Genomic DNA, 19,313 nt, shown 5'->3' with positions numbered 1-19,313 from the left:
ACTAGTGACGACCCAAACAACTACCAAAAGATGATGATGCTGATGGTGATGGTGACGATACCCCTGACAGTAGAAGCAGAGATCAGTGCCAGATGGCTAAAAAACACACAGAGAGCTGTTGTTGTGCAGCTCCGCTCTGTTGAGCAGGATTGGGGAAGGTAGAGAGGGATTGGCAGGGGAGCAGGAGGAAAAGCAGGTTTGCTTTGTTTTGAGTTAAATTCCCTGGACTGTTTCCTCGCTGCCAATAGCACTGGCAGTAATTAGTGTAAACCCACATTGTGTGAATGTGTGTTATGGTGTGTATTTGGATGGGTGTGAAGGCAACATTGGTGTGCAGTTAAAAGGTGCTTTTTTTTTTTTTTTTAACCTTGCCTCGCATTCACAGTTCATCTGAAGGCAAAAAAAATTAAATAAAAAACAATATTTACAACCGAAACAGTAGGTTTGATTTTGTTTGGCAGTGATCTTCTGTTTGAAGCCCAAGGACACATTAACTCTCTGGCTTCAGCTCTGCATGCATGAGGAGAAGCAGCAGAGGGAAGAGGTAGGAGAGGAGAGTACCCAGGAAATGTTTTACTACTGAATAGATGTCGATTTGAATATTGTGACTTTGTAGAATGAGGCACATTTCATCTTCCCTGGGACCTCTTATCTCTGGTGTTATTTTTAATGAAAGGCATATTGCCAAAAATAATCTCAAGAGGTGCTGTTGATACAACATGCAAAAAAAGTATAAAGGCAAGCGTTAATTAAATCCTAAAATAATGTGTTTTAATACTGTCAGTCCCAGCATTCTGTGCTCCTCAAGCAGCTACTTTGACAGAAATACAGCAAATGGTGTTTACAGGCAAACAAATTTGCATTGTTTTCATAAAGAAGAAGCTGGCTTTTTTCCATCATCACAGCTCACTGTGGCTGCTGCTTCGTGTTTCATTACTTCATGCTGTCAGAAAAATGCAGGAAATATCCAGATCTTTCTTTGTAGATCCAATTTGAACGAACAGTTATTTTCATTGTGATAAGTACATGGCGTTTCCTCGGAGGAGGCTGAGCAGGTCATCCACTAATCAGAAGTCAAGTCAAGTCAATTTTATATGTAAAGCACATTATCACAAAACACGGTTTGCCTCAGAGGGCTTTACAGCATATGAAATCCCTCTGCCCTTGAACCCTCACATCACCTCAGGAAAATTTCCCCCCCAAAAAAACCCTGTGAAGGGGGGAAAAAAAAGGAAGAAATCTCAGGAAGAGTGAGGAATCCCTCTTCCAGGACTGACAGATGTGCAACAGATGTCGTAAATAACAATCGAATTAGAAGAAGGTTGTTAGTTTGATCCCAGACTCTTTCAGTCTGCATGTCAACAAATCTTTGGTCAAGATAAACCATAAATTGCCCCAAATGATTGTGTATAGGAACGTCAGTGGTCAACCATTAATCAACTAAAGGCCGAGAACATTTTTGATGGGTCACAAAAGTCTGTTTGTTGGTTAATTTTGCTGCTCTTTCGTTTATGGCTGCACACCCCGTCTGAGTCTGGTAGCAGCTAGATAGCTAGCGAAGCTGCGCATTTGCCAATTACCTCCAGTAATGCCATCCTGACCCAACAGCATTGCTATGGAAATATTGGGACCACCTCATTCTTCCAGCTCATCCCAGCGAGTACGTGGCTCAGTTCTGAGTGACATCTATTACGACATCTATTGCATATCTGTCTGTCCTGGAAGAAGGATCCTTCCTCAGTCGTTCAGAGTTTTTCTTTAGTTGATGTGAGGGTCCAAGGACAGAGGGATATCGTATGCGGTTAAGGCCTCTGAGGCAAATTGTGATGTGTGATAATTGGCTTTATAAATAAAATGGACTTGACTTGAACTGACTGTAAAACCCCTTTGCCATTGTTGACTGTGAGTATAAAAAACAGGTATTTCAGTATTCCCCAAAACAGCCAGCAAAAACTTTGGATGGACTGAAAAATTCAAACCATGATTAGCATCAAAAAGGGGTTTTATTTCTATTAAAGTCATAAGGATTATAGTGATGGAGTATGCACATTTCCTCCTGTTAACTGTTGACTGTGAAAAAATTGGGAAAGAGGTGCTATTTCAAGAGCTTTTAACAGACAGAGGGAGGAAAAAACTGATTTGGAATTTGTTTGAATTGACATCTGTGGGAAAGTGTTAAGTGTCAGCATCAAAAAACACAAAGCAGGAAACAGCTGTCGCTTCAACTTTTGCTTTGCTGCTATATATAAATGTGTTTCGGAAGTTATTCCAATCTGTTCTAACAAGATCTGTTTAACATCAAATGTTTGCTGGGAAGCAAAGAGCCAAGGGAAACAGAGCGGAGGGGAGGAGGGAGGGGGGAATAAACTGTACACTATCGCTTCCTGAGGACAAAAGGACAAAGAGACAGCAAGGAGAGAAGCTTTTTTTTTTTTTTACAGAAGTCATCTTTTATTGCCACGTAAGAAAGTCGTATATAGAACAATGGTGATATACTGTCAGATGGCAAATCATCAACAGAAGAAGAACAAAAATATCCCTGTCACCCCTCCCCAAAATAAGGAAAACAGACAAATTCATAGAAACACTATGGTAATATATTTCTGGGACAAAACGTCTGCTATATCTCTTTTTCTAACAATATCTGAAGAGTACCAAAATACAGCTTTTTCATAACTTAATGTCACAAATCATAAAGTCAGTAAACAGTAAAAGGACGATGGGGCATCACGGTGCATATTATAAGCTACTGTGCAAACAATAGTGGGAAATGGGCTCTACCATAGAAAATATGCTTTTACTAGTCACGCATAAATGCAGTGTGGGGGCCATATGTATCCATATACACATATGCATAAATACCACAAACTGGTCTGGACATCAAAAATAGAAAATTGAATCTCATATAAGTTTGTATGTAATGCGTGATTAACACCAAAATGAGTTAATCAATGAGTTACTCTATAAAAGGATATGCTCGCTATAATGGATAGTATCGCAAATAGCTTATTGATTCTGCAAAGATAATGGAAAACCCCCGGGCTCTGGATCATAGCAGAGGTCAGAGTATTTTTGATTCCGTTAATTCTAACAGCGAGTATATTTATTATAGGTTTCATGATAAAAAAAAATCATACATAGAAAGCACACCATAGGAGCTTTTTAAAACAGATTACTGGACAACAAACACTGCGTCTCCTCCGTCTCCGCATCGGTGATTGCGCATAAAGACTGATGCTATACAAAGTCGTAAACATAGCTGACAAGAACCCCTTTCATATTAAATATATTGATATTTTTTTAACATAGAGATGCTGTTCCTTGTACGCTGCAATGCAGGGATACTCAACTTGGTTTGCTTGGGGGCCACTTTTGCAAATAGACAGGAGGCCAGGGGCCAGTTGCAGTAGTCTGATACATGTCTCTAGAATTTAAGGACATTTCTATGATTTTAGGACATTTTTAGGATTTTATGACATTTCTAGGATTTTAGGATCTTTTTAGGATTTCAGGATGTTTCTAGAAACTTTGGGACATTTCTAGGACTTCAGGATGTGTCGACAATTTGATTTCAGGATGTTTTGATTTTAGTACTGGCACTTTTTTTGATAAACAAACTCAAATTTAAGGCTGTTTCATGCACTCTGGCACCTAATGTTTACTAAAAGTACAATTCTCACATTCACATTATTTTTATGTGGATAAGAAAATGGTTCAGGGGGCCACCCAGCACCCTTTTAGGGACCAGATTTGGCCTGCAGGCCATTAGTTGAGTATCACTGCTGTAATGTTTTAGAGCGCTTTCAAGTCCCGCAAACAGCAGTAAAGAAGAGGAAAGAAAAAAGAAGAAAACCTGGTGAAAATGTGTGTTTGAGCCCTTTAGATGTACTGTACAGATCTGTCTGACCACGAAAACGCTCCTCTTTCTTTTCTTTAATGAAGAGAGGAAACTAAAGAGCATTCTGCATTTGAGCGAGGAGAAAACAGACATTCTTCACGACATCCCCACCAAGAAATGAGTATTTACAGACAGCTGCATTGTCCTGATTCAGTCTGACATCAAGAACAATCCACGCTGCACATCTTTACCTTAACACAGTGTAAAGAAACACCCAGCAGGACCTGACAAATGCATGTTCCAGTGCGCGTTGGTCTCTGTCTGAAGCATTGATTTAGGAATCTTGGAGCTACTGCATTAATGATCAAAACAAAAACAAGTACTGTAACAACACAAAATTTGTGTGTGTGTGTGTGTGTGTGTGTGTGTGTGTGTGTGTGTGTGTGTGTGTGTGTGTGTGTGTGAGCCAACAGTCGTCTCTTCCCAAATGGAGCCATTAGCGTTCACGTGCCAACCAACATTTTTTGCGACATCAGTAATTCAAAGCTTCCTCCCTATCAAGTGTTGACACTAAGTCCCTTTTCTGTCTTTGTGAACCGCTGTGGACTGAGTCCCCGTCGCAGCAACGTTTCTCCGGGTTTCGGTGATTAAAGACCTTAGCAAGAACTGGTAAGCCGCCCCCCCCCCCCCCGCCACTGGTCCCACTACAGCTCCTTCTCTGTCTCTTATTGAATATTCCTTGTAGATATTCCACTGTGTAGTTTCCTCCCGGCGGCTGGCTGCTCCGCTGAACAAGAGAGGCTTGATTTCGGCACAACCTGTCTAATGGGGGTTGCTTTTGTGTATTAATAGGCCTCTCTGTCTGTTAAAGCAAGAGAAAAGACCATAATCCCAATTATCAAATCCCATTCACATCTCACCTGCGATTTCTGCCTCTCAGTGAAGCTCGTGTGGGCTGATGAGAGTATAGGCTTTGTAACTCTGGGTTTTGTCATTGTTAGTACTTGTTTGTGTGTATTTTGTATAGGGCTGCACAATTAATCGAAATATTATCGAAATTGTGCCCTGACGAGTCATTATAAATGAAGTACTGTGTTGCTACAGAGACACATGGCCTGTGAATCATATTCCAGACATAAGAGAGCATGCTTGTTTGGTACCATGCAGCATGCATTTTTGTGTTTTTTTAGTGGAAATGAAATGCAAAATCATCATTTTTATAAGGATCATGACTCAGTGCAATCACAATACTGTCAAAATAATCATAATTTGATGTTTTGGGGAAATTTGACAGCCCTAATTTTGTGGGTAGTTTGTTTACACCAGCTTTTCTTCCGTCTTGTTTCGAGACATTTAATTTAAGTCACCTTTGGACATGAATTCAGACAGAGGCTGACCAGGACCAACACTACATTAAGAGCACACTAAAAATAAGCAAATGAGGATGCTACATCACCATGAGAGGTGAGTCATGTTAGTGTGGTGGCTCAGATCATGCAGGGCTGAAAAAGTCTGTGGCATAACCCGGGTCCAAATCACAATAGGAATTTTGGGGGATATCGTGCAGCCTTAATTTTGTACATAAGTAGATGAGTTTCCAGCTTTTCCTCTCTTGTGAGAAAATTTGTTTAAGTCATGTTTGCTTTTGTAGGCGAATTCAGACAAAGAGATACTTCAAATACCACAGTAAATGAGCACAGTGGTAGCTACATGGCATTACATTCTCACTCCCAACTCCTCAAATATTGATGCTTGTCAGTGGCCCTACATGTCAAAATATGGCACTATAAGTACTCAGAGTTAAACTTATTTTTAAACAGGATGTTAAATCATTTTAAATTATCTTTTTATCTTTGCACTTCTTGTTTGAACTTTTGCTATTTTCAATAGTGATTAAAAAAATAATAATTAGGAATTGATGCCACCCGATTTGTTTCAAACCACCGCTTAAAGGGTGCCTTATGTGTTGGGCCACTGACCAAGCATCTGTATTTTTCGAGCTGGGAATCAGACTGGGTTGTTCATGGCTACCAGAAGTGAGTCATGTTACCGTGGTGGCTCAGATGATGCAGGACTAAGTTTTGTTGCAGAGACCTGGGTTCAAACCTGGCAAGGTGCAATTGGCAGTGTTTTTCGTTTTTTAAACCAATTAGGGATCAGTATCATTGCACTAGCAATTTGGACATCAACCAGAGTATTTATGGTAAAACTTATTATAAGGAGGCCAAACGGGGAAGGCCTGAAAGCCTGTTTCTCTGAAAGCACACATTCCCTGCAGTTAGACAATAAACCCAATTACCAGAAGAAATGTTTGCATTGCACATTTCTGTAAACCACAGATAATTTTCATTTGTCAACAGCACAGAGGAGACCATGTGGTTAGGTTTAGGCACAAAAACCACTTGGTTGATGGTTCTTGGTTGTGAAAAACACACTCAATTGGTGGCTCAAATGGTGGCTCAAATGCTGCTGGGAAACGACAGGAATGCTTGGAATTGTTGGCTCAAATGGCGTTGGGAAATGTTGCTAAAGGTCGTAAAAACACCTGGAATCAGTGGCTCAAATGCTGCTAGGAAACACTGCAAAGGTTTGGCTAAAAACACCCAGGATCCATGGCTTAAATGTTGCTGCGAAATGTCACAGAGAGTTGGTAAATATGGCAGGAATTGTTGGCTCAAATGACCCTAGGAAGGACCGCAAAGGGTATGTGAAAACATGAGCTCGAAAGCCACCAGGATATTTCCTAGAAAACGTGATTTAGGAGCAATGGGTGTTATTTTTTGGGATTAGGGCTGTTGGAGGAATGGGCTTTTGGTCCAATAGGATGTTTTTCGGCTTCAGAATTCTTGGCCGTTGGAATCATGGCATGGCACACTGTGAAGTGCCTGTGTATCAGCAGACTAGCTTGTGTTTCCAAGGTAGCTGGTCTGTGATGCTTCATAGAAAAGTAAATGAAAACATCCAAGGCTGAACACAACGTTCACTGCATTTTGTCTTTCAATTTATCACTTATTTTGGAACGTGCTCGCCAGATATCAAGATTTACTTTGATTAAAGCGACGAGAGAAAAAGGTCTCGCTCATCTTGTCTGGTTAATATTGAAAAGATGGTTTTAAATTCAGTCAAAATATTGCATCCATAAAATCACAATATAATATTAGTTGTAAATTCTAAAGCGTACCCAGAAGAAGCATTTAACACCACATAACTCTGGGCTGTATGCTCAACTGGCTTGATTCTGCTCCTGCATCTGTTGCTGATCAATGTGCCGCTGAAATGCTGTACCCTCTAACTTGGATCTGATTCCTATTATTAGGCCAATTGCATCTCCACTCTTCATTTGACCTCCATTCAAGCAGGAGACAAAAAGGAATAATACAGAAAAAAACATGTTGAGTTGTGGTAGGCAGTGCACCCACAGAGGCAATCAGGACCTGAAGGGTTTGGAGTTCACACGTAATGGTCATCGCTAGTTTTGGAACTTATTTGGCAGTGTCACGGTAGGAAATAAGACACTTAGAGGTGAAGGTGATCACTGACACTTTACTGCAAGGAGTGGTAAGGTGGGTGAGGGAATGGTACCAAAAGGGGGCACCCTGGAAGTCAACCACATCTTGGCAAAATATGTGGTTTTAGAGATTTGGTGAGGTCATGACTCCAGGCGGTGCTAGCTGGTGAACTACCATAGCTAGCTGGCCAGGAACATGCTAGTAGGCTTGGGCAGTATCTATTTTTTCATACCTTCCTGAAAAGTCGCCAGGATGTATATATGGTATATGACAGTGTTAGTGTGGGGCGTAACAACCCCCAGTAGAGACTAGAAACTGACTGATGGCGGTGCAAGATGTGCCCTAGATACAGTGAGTTTAATAAAGGGACAGACACCTGTGTTTTTGACTGTGTTGAAAATCATATCATCTTGATTTATAAATACCCTAGAATGCCTTAATACCAAGAGTTTTTGAAAATAAAATATTGTTAGTACGGTCGCTTAAGGGATAATAAAGACTGATTTGTACCAGCAACTCCTGTCTGCAAACCATATCTCTTTTGTAGAGCAATTCATACCACTTTGAAGGTTAGCTATTGGTAAATAGCACAAATTCTCATTTCAAAATTTATCACACCCAATGTGATAAATTGGTGTGGATTTACTTTGCTTCTTGCCATTGAAATGAGTTGGTTTAATATGCTGGTGTAACAGGGCCATTGCGAATATCTTATAGATAATGTAGATAATGGTAAACAGAAGTGATTTATTCTAAACTCTTTTCATAACAGTTTATAATGTTTGTCGTTAAAGTTTGTCTGTTTGCGACATAAGTGACACAGGTGGTGGTAGTGGGCTACAACCATTAAAATCAGAAAGAATCCACAGAAACTCAAGCTTCGTCAATAGAAACCAGCTCTATAAAGATGTCCTTCAAATGTGAAAAGCACTCCAAGATGAGAAAAAAAAAGAAAGTTAATTAACCTTATTTTCTTTGGATCTAATAGGCTTAACAGTTGTTTATTAGCCACTGAATGTACTTGTTGTTACAGCATGTTTAGCCTGTACTGATAATGAAAACAAGACTACGTCTTGGATAATTGATTTGTCAATTCATTCAGAGCTGATCAGGTCAGATTGATGGATTTGAGGAGCAGCTGCTGTAGAGGTGAACTAAAGCAAACTTTTAGTCCCAATAAAATTAAGTTTCACTTTCAATGCCCCTGCTCTTCTGCTGCTCCATCTGCTCCCAGAGTACATGCTGCAGTGTGGTGCAGTGCATAATGGAAAGGTACTCCAACGGCACTCCTAATGAGTGGTTCAGCTCCAAAAATATAAAATCAATACGTGGTGGCAATTTGTAGGAAACCCTGTATGTGATCTGAACAATGTCACTTTAGAAACATTGATGATGATGAACATTGATATGACATGTATGAGAGGTATAAATGTTTTGCAGAACTGCACAATACCAACATTTTATTCTGGTGTCTGGGCTCTGTATCACCATATTGTTTGGTCAAACAAAAATCTCACAATAAATGACACAGAGTGTCTCTGGGCTCTGTTACCGAGCTGACTGTGTCCTTTAGTCTCTGCTGTGGCATTTTTTGTCTCACTGACTCTTCTGATGAAAAATGTCAGACATGACTGCCTCCCCGACCCACTCATCTGTGGCCCTGACCCTATCAGCCATGACCCAACCAGCGCCACCAATTCTCCGCTTTCTATCAGGTTTATTTTGGCTGTTACCGTGAGGGTTTTTTGTTTTGTTTTGTTTACCAACTGTTTCCACTGCCCTGCCTGCTTACCTATTGTTCCAGTGGCTGCCTCTGCAGAGCTGAGTGGGCTTTAAGGATGGAGTAGTACACGCAGGCATAGAGGGTTCATATTTCCACATTTCCGCCTTGCTGGATTAAGTCAATTGGGTCCGATAATGCACATCCTCAGCAAACATTGACCTGCTTCTCAACTCTGTTGGAAACAAAACCACCAGCTGTCAAGAAACGCAAGGTGGGGGGAGGGAAAAAAAAACAACAAAATCTGCAAAGGATCCCTATCGGAAGCAAGCAGGTTTATGGGATTGTGAACTCCATTTATATACGATTTCACTTGTTTGGCTTGTTTGTTTGACTTCTTCAGAGACGATAATCATATGTTGGATTCACACACACAGACAGAAAAAGTTATCAAGAATGAAATGTGCGCAGTGCTCAAGAGGACACAAAAAATGTCAAATTTTTGGCACAGAGAATCAATTACTGTCTGCTGGAACGATGCACACAAGGGAAACCAATCATTTCAAGGTGTGGTGGGTGAATTATTATTATTCATTATGTCTCATCATGACTGTACTCCACCATCACAAAAGATTTTTGTTTCTCCATTCAGACATGGATGGAGGAAAGAAGGAGAAAAAGGGGCGTGAAAAGATGAAAAAGAAAGAGAGAGAGAGAGAGAGAGAGAAAAGGCTATGTATATTTATATATATAAAAAGCATAATATCAGTTGTCGCTACAAAGGGCCATGTTCTGGAGTTTCACAGTCTTTCATGTACAACAGGCGCAGTAACAGTACAGACTCTTTTGTCTCCCTGCTGCGGTGACGCCTGCCGCTCGGCACTGTGGGAGCTGAAGGAAAGCAGAGTCCACCCTGTAATGTGTTTGTGTGACTGTGTGTGTGTGTGTTTGTGTGTGTGTTTGTGTTTGTGTGTTTGTGTGTGTTAAGTGTATAGGTGACACATTTTAATACTCAAATAACTTCTTAAATCCTTTCAATTTGACCCCAGAGGCAGCAGGGGGTCTCACGGCATGAGGCCAAAAACATCCCCTCCTGTCGACCCCCTTATCTTCCTCTCAACCGGCTCAGTTGTTTCATCTTCTGATTTAGACGCTGTAGTATTCGACCCCCCTTTGCAGCGCAGATCTACATGTGGTTTGGATACACAGTGTGCCCAAAATGAGTGCAGCTCTGCTGCAGCTTCCATAAAATGTATCAGACTCAAATCCTTTTCCCTCGACAGATTGTCAAGTGCACCTTTTCCTCTTTTTATATTTACATCCTTTTAAAATGTCAATTTACACATTTTTGTTGATTTTGCTTTGGTTAGATCTGCACAAATATCTCCAATACGTAACTTAATTTATTGTCAGGGCTCATTCATGCTCCCCTTGTGTATGGAAATAGATAAGGAGTGTAACGATAAGGAGTGTAACGATAAGAGCAAACTTCGGATGTGTCCCTTTGTAGCATTTAAATCTTAGGGTTAAATTTAAGTTACACTGCACCTGATGTTCTACTGCTCCATCTGTGCACAGAGTATGCCCTGCCCTGTGAAATATATGTATAAAATATATTCCACCAGTCCTCGAAATGAAGAGCCCAGCTCCAAAAATTGAAAATCTATTTGTGGCAGGAGATGTTTTAGCCGCAGCAGGCCACCACAAATAATTAAATGTGTGGGAAATCCTGGATTTGTCCGTTGTTGATTGTAAATGTCTCTGCCCTTATACTTCCATGCATCCTTTACATTGGCATAGATACAGCCAATAGATGGCGTGGTCAAAAGTCCTACACAACAACAAATGAGGAGATGGTGGAGGAGGTCATAATAACGGACCTTCTAATGGAGACAGCATTGTAGGTGCCGAGGTGGCCATTACAGCTTTGACTGACCTTCGACCTGACTAAAACCCGGGGGAAAAGTGAGAAAAAATCCATGGTGCGGAGAATCAGAGCTCTTGAGACCATCACAAACAGAATTTTTATTACTATATTAATGATTCATTCCGTTGACTATTTTTAAATGTCTTAATCATCACGAGCGGCTGTATCTCGCTTGAACTACGTTACACTGCCTCCACTCCTGGCACTGCTCTGTTTTATCTGTATCTGTAAGTTGTTGGAATACGTGCTCAAATACTGACGAAATGAGCACAGAGTACAGACAGAAGGCTCAGTCCATGTCAGTATTTAACGTTGCGCATAAATTAACCCTAAGACGTCATTACTACATCAAAGTCACGGTTTGGCTTAAAACACATGCGTGATGATTACGCAATACAAATTATAAAGTAAATAAATACGTAAATGTACGTATATCAGTTAAAAGAAATCAGCATTGACTTTAGTTTTACGCTGGACACAAACGGCTGTGTCCTGGGTGAATGTCCTGTATTGTTTGACCCTTACAACTACAACTTTCTCGCTCTAATGTCCACTGACTTCCTCCTTTGTTCCCAGTTGTATTTCACTTGAACTACATTGTACTGCCCCCAGGATTTTTTGGTGGCACTGCTCTGTTTTGTCCATGAGCTTTCTGAAAATGTGCACAATTACAGACGTACAGACAGAAGGCTCCATCTGTCTCTGTATCTAATGTTGAGCATAAATGAGCCCCTACACTTACACAGATAAGCAATCTGGTCATAATCCATTCTCACTGTCTTTTCTTTCTCAATTTTTTATGTGTCTAATTAAAGTTTGATCACTTAAATATGCAACTTAATCACAAGTGTAAAGAGGGTCTTAGAGGTGGAAGCATAATTTTAGATAAGGTCAAAATGATAGCTGTGACTGCAGCTGCTAATAAATCTCACATCACTACAAAATAAGCACACAGGCTTCGGAGAAGAAGATTTGGCCTATTTGTCAGACTTAAGGATTTATTTTTATGTTTGAGTCATGTAACCCAGATAGTTTTTTTTCCCTGCTGGTTATGATGTTTTTTTCCAGCTAGAGCTCGAGTACAGTGAGTGATCTAATCAAGCCTAGTTTCTGGTGGCAGTGTCTTCTAATACCAGCAAAAAAAAAAAGATTTTTTTTTTATTCCACTTTTCAGTGGAAGTCTAAGTCTTAAAGTAGAGAAGTGTAATATCCTATGCAACGTCGATGCAGAAATACAATGATTGGGAGCTTACTTTTGGTCCATCTAATGAAATGTGATATATATAGTTGCATAACTTACCCATATTTTGTGTGTTCGCCTGAACTATTACATACATAATATTTTATCCATCATTCCTAACCACAGCTACATTAAAACGGCTGTCATTTTTGCCCATTTTATTTAGTCTTTTCAGCAAAATGGTGTGACATTTTGTTATATGAGATTAATAATTAACTGGTGTCTAGCAAAAAAATTCTGTCACATAAGTATCCTTTTTACAGTGTATCAGCCCCTCCAGGAATTTCTTATTCCAACAATTAACACAAATTCAGCTAATACTTGTGAATACTGCACAACCTTGACATTTTTTATTATTGTTGCAACTTTACTGCAAATTTGTTTAGTTAAAATGGATGAAATCTTATTTCATTGTAGAGATGTGTGCAGTGTATTGACTCACCCAGCCCCGCTGTCTTTATTGATGATACTACTGCTGCATGACCCGAGTTCTGTGCCTGGAGTCACAGACACAGTGACAGGACTAACTGTTTGCATCATACAGCTAATGTTGCCCAATGGGTGTTAACAGGTTTAATGACAGTTGAGCCATTTGGTTGTCAATTTGAGAATAACTGCTTGGTGTTGTATGTGAATTACTGTGGAAGGGCTCTGAGCTGTGTTAGCTTGTGCTAACCGAGCAGAGAGCGCAGGAGGAGAGCCACTCATGGTGACCGTCTTTCAGCGCTGAGTAAGCAGCAACATCAGCTGATCGGCAATCAACTGTTGATGCCTTCCAACCATCACAAATAGATTATAATTCTGTGGGAAACACGAAATGGACTTAATAATAAGCTCTGAATCCAAGGCAGCATCACAACTGCTTTTGCAATTTTCACCTGCTCCTTCAATGTAATGGCAAAAAAAGCCCCTACAAACACTGCAACTTGCATTGCAACTATTTTGAAAAGCTGCCATGAAATCAGACATTTCAGGCCACAACAATCCTCCAAACTGCCTGCGAAATCCTGGAGGGACTAATTTTATGTTCGGATTAAACAAATTAGATCAAATATGTAAATCCATAACCGTTTAAGATGCTTGCATGCAGATATTGTTTTCATCCTTTTCAACAGAACCAGGCAAGCCGTTTCCCCCTGTGTCTAGTCTTTGAGCTAAGCTAAGCTAACCAGCAACTGGCTATAGTCTCATAATTAAAGGTCCAATGTGTAGGATTTAGGGAGATGTATCGGCAAAGATGGTACATAATATATATAACGATGTTTACTTTAGCGCGTTTTCTCATGGAAACAATAATTGTTGTGTTTTATCTTAGAATGAGCTGTTTATATCTACATAGGGAGTAGGTTCACGTCTACTGAGATGGCCATGTTGTTCTCAGTAGCCCAGAAACCAAACACTGATTTTAGAAAGCAACATTTAACGTTATCACAGCGGCCACTGCAGTTTTCCGACATGCATGCCACATGAGAGACTGCAACGTCACCACTAGATGGCAGTAAATTCTACACACCCGACCTTTAACATGTGGACATAAAAGTAGTTTTATTGTTCTTATCTAACTCTCGCCAAGAAAGCAAACACACCAACACTATTTCATAAATTATGCAACCCTTTTCTAAAGGCTTATAACAATTATTATAATAATTAAAAGCATGTACCACAAACTGTACCCTGTCTTTGTATGGATAAGGTCGGTCATTCTGACTTAGCTGCCATTTTCGAAAGTTTTTTTGAGTTTCATTTAGGAGTTTTTTAGTACCACGGCAGTCTAAATATACTGTAAGAATTACATTTTTGGGAAGCACTGAGCTTAACATGCAAATATGCGCAATTCAATCAAAATATCTGAAGCTTCATTCTAAAATTATTGGTCATCATTCTTTAAAAAGAACTTAATTTTGGTCAAACCCCGGTGTGCGGCATTTCTACAGTATATGTTTCTGTGTCAAAATCTGTGTCTGTGTGGATGAATATGTGTGTGATCTAGAATCGCTCTGCTCACTGCAGCATCATCCAGCTGCTGCCTCCCTGCCTCCTTATCCCTCCTCCTCCTCCGGGCCAGCTGTCACCACACAGACGAGATCAGAACAGAACAATGCCGGTGTGACAGCCTCCTTTCTGTGTGCGGGAGCCTCATGGAAAAAAGGGCGACCTTCAGCTGCAGATTGTATGAAGGCGCTTCTGAATAGCCACAGTACAAAGCCCTGCATGTGTGCAGTCCAAAGCCCAGCGCCCTCATCATGTGTTCAAAGCCCTCAGGAGATTTGTGGGGAGTGAATCATAAGGAAATGTTGTCCGAACCGTCCAACGCTTTGTTGAGCAGATGAGCATGTATTTCTTCTTTCCCACAATGCTTCAGTGTGTTACACTTAATCCCTTATATTGCTTCTCAGGTTTGGTTCATAAAGCCAATCCATTTTATTATCAGCAGTTTCCCACTTTATCATGCGCGTGTTGCGCTGTAACGGTCACATATTGTTGTCATGACAGATATTCGCTGTGAGGCAACACTGTAATATCACAGACGCCCCTGCTCTGTTTGAAGTTATGGTTACAGATGCCATTGACCCCGTCCGTTTGACAACAAAGGTCTGTTCAGTGATTTGATCGGTGAACTGTCTGACACAGTGTCCCATCACATTCACTGGTACACAAACACACACAAAGATCTGCACCTTTGACCAACGCAGAGGTCGGTGTTCCCACTCAGAGATTACCACTCCACATGCATCCTTTCCCCACCATCTCTGCCTTTCGTCCTTGCTCACACAGTCACCTCTGTCTTGCTGTTGGTCACAAAGTAGGGCTGTGTGGGGAGGAAATGCTGGCTGTGGCTGTGGCCTCTGGTGCTGTGGAGCTGGTTGGGCTCCAGCACGGTACACTGAGGCCTCTTGTGTCCGTAGGTCTTCCTGCGGCCCACCGTCTCAGTCCCATCCCACGCCTTCAGGCCCAGCCCCAACGCATGCCCAGACGCGATTGTGTTGGAGCTGTACGCCATTGTGCGACCCATTGTAGCTGAGCTGGAGCCAATGGCGGTCTCAGCGGCCCTGGAGATGCCCAGGGACGTGCCACCTGGCATGGTCCCTGCCATGTGTGCCAGGGAGGTAGCCCTGAGTCCTGGTGGCTTGCTACTGTGGCTGTGAGCGTGACTGTGAGTGTGAGAGCTGTGAGTGTGAGAGATGTGAGAGCTGTGGCCCACGTGACCATGGCTGGCTTTGGGTTTCTGGCCGTTCGGCTTGAGTCCGCCGCCTCCTCCGCCAACGCCGGCTATATGCCGTTCTGTCGGGAGGGTCGAGACAGAGGAGATGCTGGGCAACTCGGTGACATAGGTGGCCACTGGCTCAGGAGTCAGTGGACCCAGGGAGGTCATAGGGGTCATGGAGGTCATAGGGGTCATGGAGGTCATTGGTGTCATGGAGGTCATTGGAGTCATGGAGGTCATCGGGGTCATGGAGGTCATCGGGGTGAGGGAAGTCATGGGTGTCATGGAGGTCATTGGCATCATAGACGTCATTGGGGTCATGGAGGTCATCTGGGTGATGGTGGGGTTCATGGGATTGGAGGCCATTTGGTTTGAAGACATGGGGTTGGTGGTCATTGGAGGAGTCATGGACGACATGTTGCCCATGGAGGGTCTGGAGTTGCCCATTGGCTGTAGAGGAAGCCCGCCCTTCGTTGGCAGCTCCACCATCAGCCGGCGCTTGTTGTAGACTTCACCGTTGTACTTGGCAGCTGACAGAAGAGAAAGAGATTGAAACAGCAATGTTAAGTGGACTTGAAAGAGCTGCTTAAAGGGTCCATACAGTCATGAAAAACCTGGAAAAGTCAAATAGCCTGGGAAACTTTTGTCATTAAATTTTGTTTTACAAACATTATAATAATACATGATGTGTTCAAGGTCCATCGGATATTTGAAAATCGAGCAATAATTTTTGTGTTTACAGTTTCTGGCTGTGACTGCTGGATTTGGATGGCATGTCTTCTTTAAAAATCACCAAAATGTTTGAAGAAAAAACAAAAAGCCAATAAATTTATTTTACTTACTTTTATTTAAATCTGCGGTGAAATAAATATGAAATACAGTCATTTAAAGTTGAATGCCCCTCCTCCAAAGCCAGAATAACAACAATAAGTTCTTCCCCAGTACTTATATAGTATATATATTTGGCATGCCTCCCCCTTTTTGCACCACCCCTGCCCTTCTCATACATGACTAACAGTTCTTATGATACATTCAAATATTCAGTTCTAATCCTGTTCTGATTGTGTAATTTTTCAAAAAATAGTATAAAGTAATAAAAAAGAACTGATAGGGAGTATCGATCATTGTTTCAGAGATTGTACAGTCTTGAAAATTTGCCTCAAAGTCATGAAAAATCATGGAAATGTACTGGTAAAATATGTATGAACCCTGTGCTACAAGAGCACATCTTGAATTAACTGTCCAACTGTCTCATTTTTTTCCTCCAGTTTTGCTCTTGTGATAAAAACATCATCCTCACTGTTTCCGTTTTGTTACTGTGGAACACAAAGAACATATATAGAGAGTGACTCATAAAATAAGACTTGTAGCAGTTTTCAGATATGCTGCAAACACACACACACACACACTGAGAGAAGTTTGCATAGAAAACATCCCATCCCTTTTTACTCCCACAATCTGCAAAGGTCACAAAACAAACCCCATGTACTTTAACTTTGTTAGTCAGCCTCTACTGTAACTGGCCATGCAGGGTGTCAGGGCCACTGTAAACGCCTGCATGAAGAGGCCCATCATGCCACCGGGGGAGTGAAATCAAAAGGAAAGCCCAGAATGTCTCCTCCACCCCGCCTCTTCCTCCATTATAAAGCCAAGAAAACATTTCTATGTGGTAGGAAGGTGTTCACTATGATAAAAAAAGAGCATGGCACGTTTTCTTTCCCCTTTTGACATTTTAAGATTTCAGGAAGACCTTGTTGACTACCCTTTCTTGGGAGGAAATGAATGGTTGTGCAATTGCAGAATGTTTTCTGATACAAAGTTTTGGATCTGTTTTTTTTTTTTGCTGCTTACAAACTATAGTTGCAGAAACTAAACTACTTGCAGCTTACATCCATGTCTGTGAAAACATGGATGCTTCACATCTTTCCCCCTGGCAGCACAGAAGATCTTTACTATCAGCACGGTTTCATGATTAGTGTCACAAATTCAGTATCTGACCAAATGTCTCGCCTTCTGTTCTGCAGATATGACCCTGAGTAATGGACAGAAAACATTCTGACATACCAGTGACCTTGACCTTTGACCTTTGGACACTTCATTCTTGAGGCGAAATCGATGTTTGTGCCAGATTTGAGGAAACTACCTCAAGGTCTTCTTGAGACTCACAGTGACCACCAGTATCTAAATGTACGTTTGTGCCAAATTTAAAGAAATTCACTAAAAATGCTTTTGAGATATTGCGTTAATAAGAGTTGGACAAATGCAAGGTCAGAGTGACCTTGAGTTTTGACCACAAAAATCTAATGAGTTCAGTGTTGACTCCATGTGAACGTTTGTGCCAAATTTTAAGAAATTCCATCAAGAAATCTCAAGGATTATTCTTGCGAAATGGCATTCATTTGAATGGGACGGACAGACAACCCAAAAAACACAATGCCCATGGCTGTCCCTGTGCAGATGTTTTAAAACATTACAACAGGCACAAAAATGGTCATTCTTTCAACATGACGGCATTTCTACAGTGGAAGGTTGAGTGCACAAAATGTCACTAAAGTATAAGTACTCTATTGGACATTAACAATTTGAGAATGAGTATAAAAGTATCTTGTGAAAACCTACTTGAGTGGATAAAGCATAAATAAAAACAAAATGCATAATAGGCAAATCTTTTTGACTTATATTAAATGAAATACACACCAGAGACAAGATATTGTACATTCAAAGTACGTTCATGTAAATATACACTCATTCTCAAACAAAATACAACAACAGAGACCTGGACTGTTGAGCAGCTGAAGTCGTATATCAAGCATGAATGGGAAAGAATTTCACTTTCAAAACTTCAACAATTAGTGTCCTCAGAGACCAAACTCTTGCTAACGATATTAAGAGAAAAGATGATGTCACACAGTGGTAAACTTGCTCTTGTACCAACTTTATAATAATGTGTTGCAGCCATTGACTTCAGATTGAGAGTATATTTACAAAACACAAGTTTATCAGTTTAAACATTAGATATCTTGTTTGGACTGCATTTAGTTGAATATAGGTCAAAAAAGATTTTCAAATCATTTTAGTCTTTATTTTTGTTGTCATACACAGCGTCCCAACCTCTTTTGGAATAAGGGTTACAATAAAGATTTCAAGAGACCACTTTATTGAAAATGTGAAATGAGCTTTGTTTGGCGTTTGATTCCACTTCCCATATTTTCAGTAGCTGGTTTACTGAATCCTGGCTGCAGTGTGTCAGTAGATAAATGATTTGAGTAGCTGCAGAAATTTGCCCTTTAGATGTCAGAATGTACCCTGCATGAGCATGTTAGCTTTGCAACTTTTTGAAATGTTACCGCCACGTGTAAGAAATGCACAGCACAGAAAGCTATTGTGACAAATTACTCCCTCAGGGTTAAGGAGTATGAGGAAATACAGTATAAACATGTACGCACTTACAAAGTCAGAGCCAACAGACACCCACACAGATCCATGTAGCGAGCCTCGCTGTGCTCTGTGTGTTCTTCTGTGTGTGTCTTTCTTTAGCCTTGGAGCAGTCAGGTTGAATGCCTCACATTTATTCCTCCTTCTGTCACTCACTGTCACCAAGCTACAGTCTCTCTTATCACTGCCAAATGTGACCTTTTTTTCCCGTCAAACTCACGTTCACAGTCGAGTCATTACTCCTTCGCCCGTGTTGCCTCCACGTCCTTGAAGATAAAGTTAACACACTCGGCGGGTTTGCTTCGCTGCTGTAACTATAAATCTACTTTATCGCTCTGTGAACGGGGAGAGAAACAAGCAAGTGAGGGATGGCAGAGGTGTTTGTGAGGAGAAGGGGGGGAGGGGGCAGGGAGGGAGAGCAGCGTCTCACCGGCCGAGT

General features: G+C 41.1%; 1 protein-coding gene and 1 long non-coding RNA gene across 2 annotated transcripts in view; one reads left to right on the top strand and one right to left on the bottom strand.

Moving 5' to 3' along the window:
• The window catches only part of LOC148186357 (uncharacterized), a 104,297-nt gene that overhangs the window by 29,501 nt on the left and 55,483 nt on the right, over positions 1 to 19,313 (top strand). The window lies entirely within an intron of this gene.
• The window catches only part of shisa9a (shisa family member 9a), a 71,284-nt gene continuing 62,505 nt past the window's right edge, over positions 10,535 to 19,313 (bottom strand). Inside the window, exon 4 of the mRNA XM_042507379.2 lies at positions 10,535 to 15,969. Coding sequence (XP_042363313.1) covers positions 15,002 to 15,969 — 968 coding nt within the window. The 3' untranslated portion in view covers positions 10,535 to 15,001. The remainder of the gene's footprint in view (positions 15,970 to 19,313) is intronic.

The sequence above is a fragment of the Plectropomus leopardus genome, chromosome 19, assembly GCF_026936395.1.
Source record: "Plectropomus leopardus strain MGB_pleo_1.0 chromosome 19, ASM2693639v1, whole genome shotgun sequence".
Taxonomy (NCBI): Eukaryota; Metazoa; Chordata; class Actinopteri; order Perciformes; family Serranidae; genus Plectropomus; species Plectropomus leopardus.
Note: the sequence above shows the minus strand (reverse complement) of the source record. Positions and strands in the feature narration are given on the sequence as shown.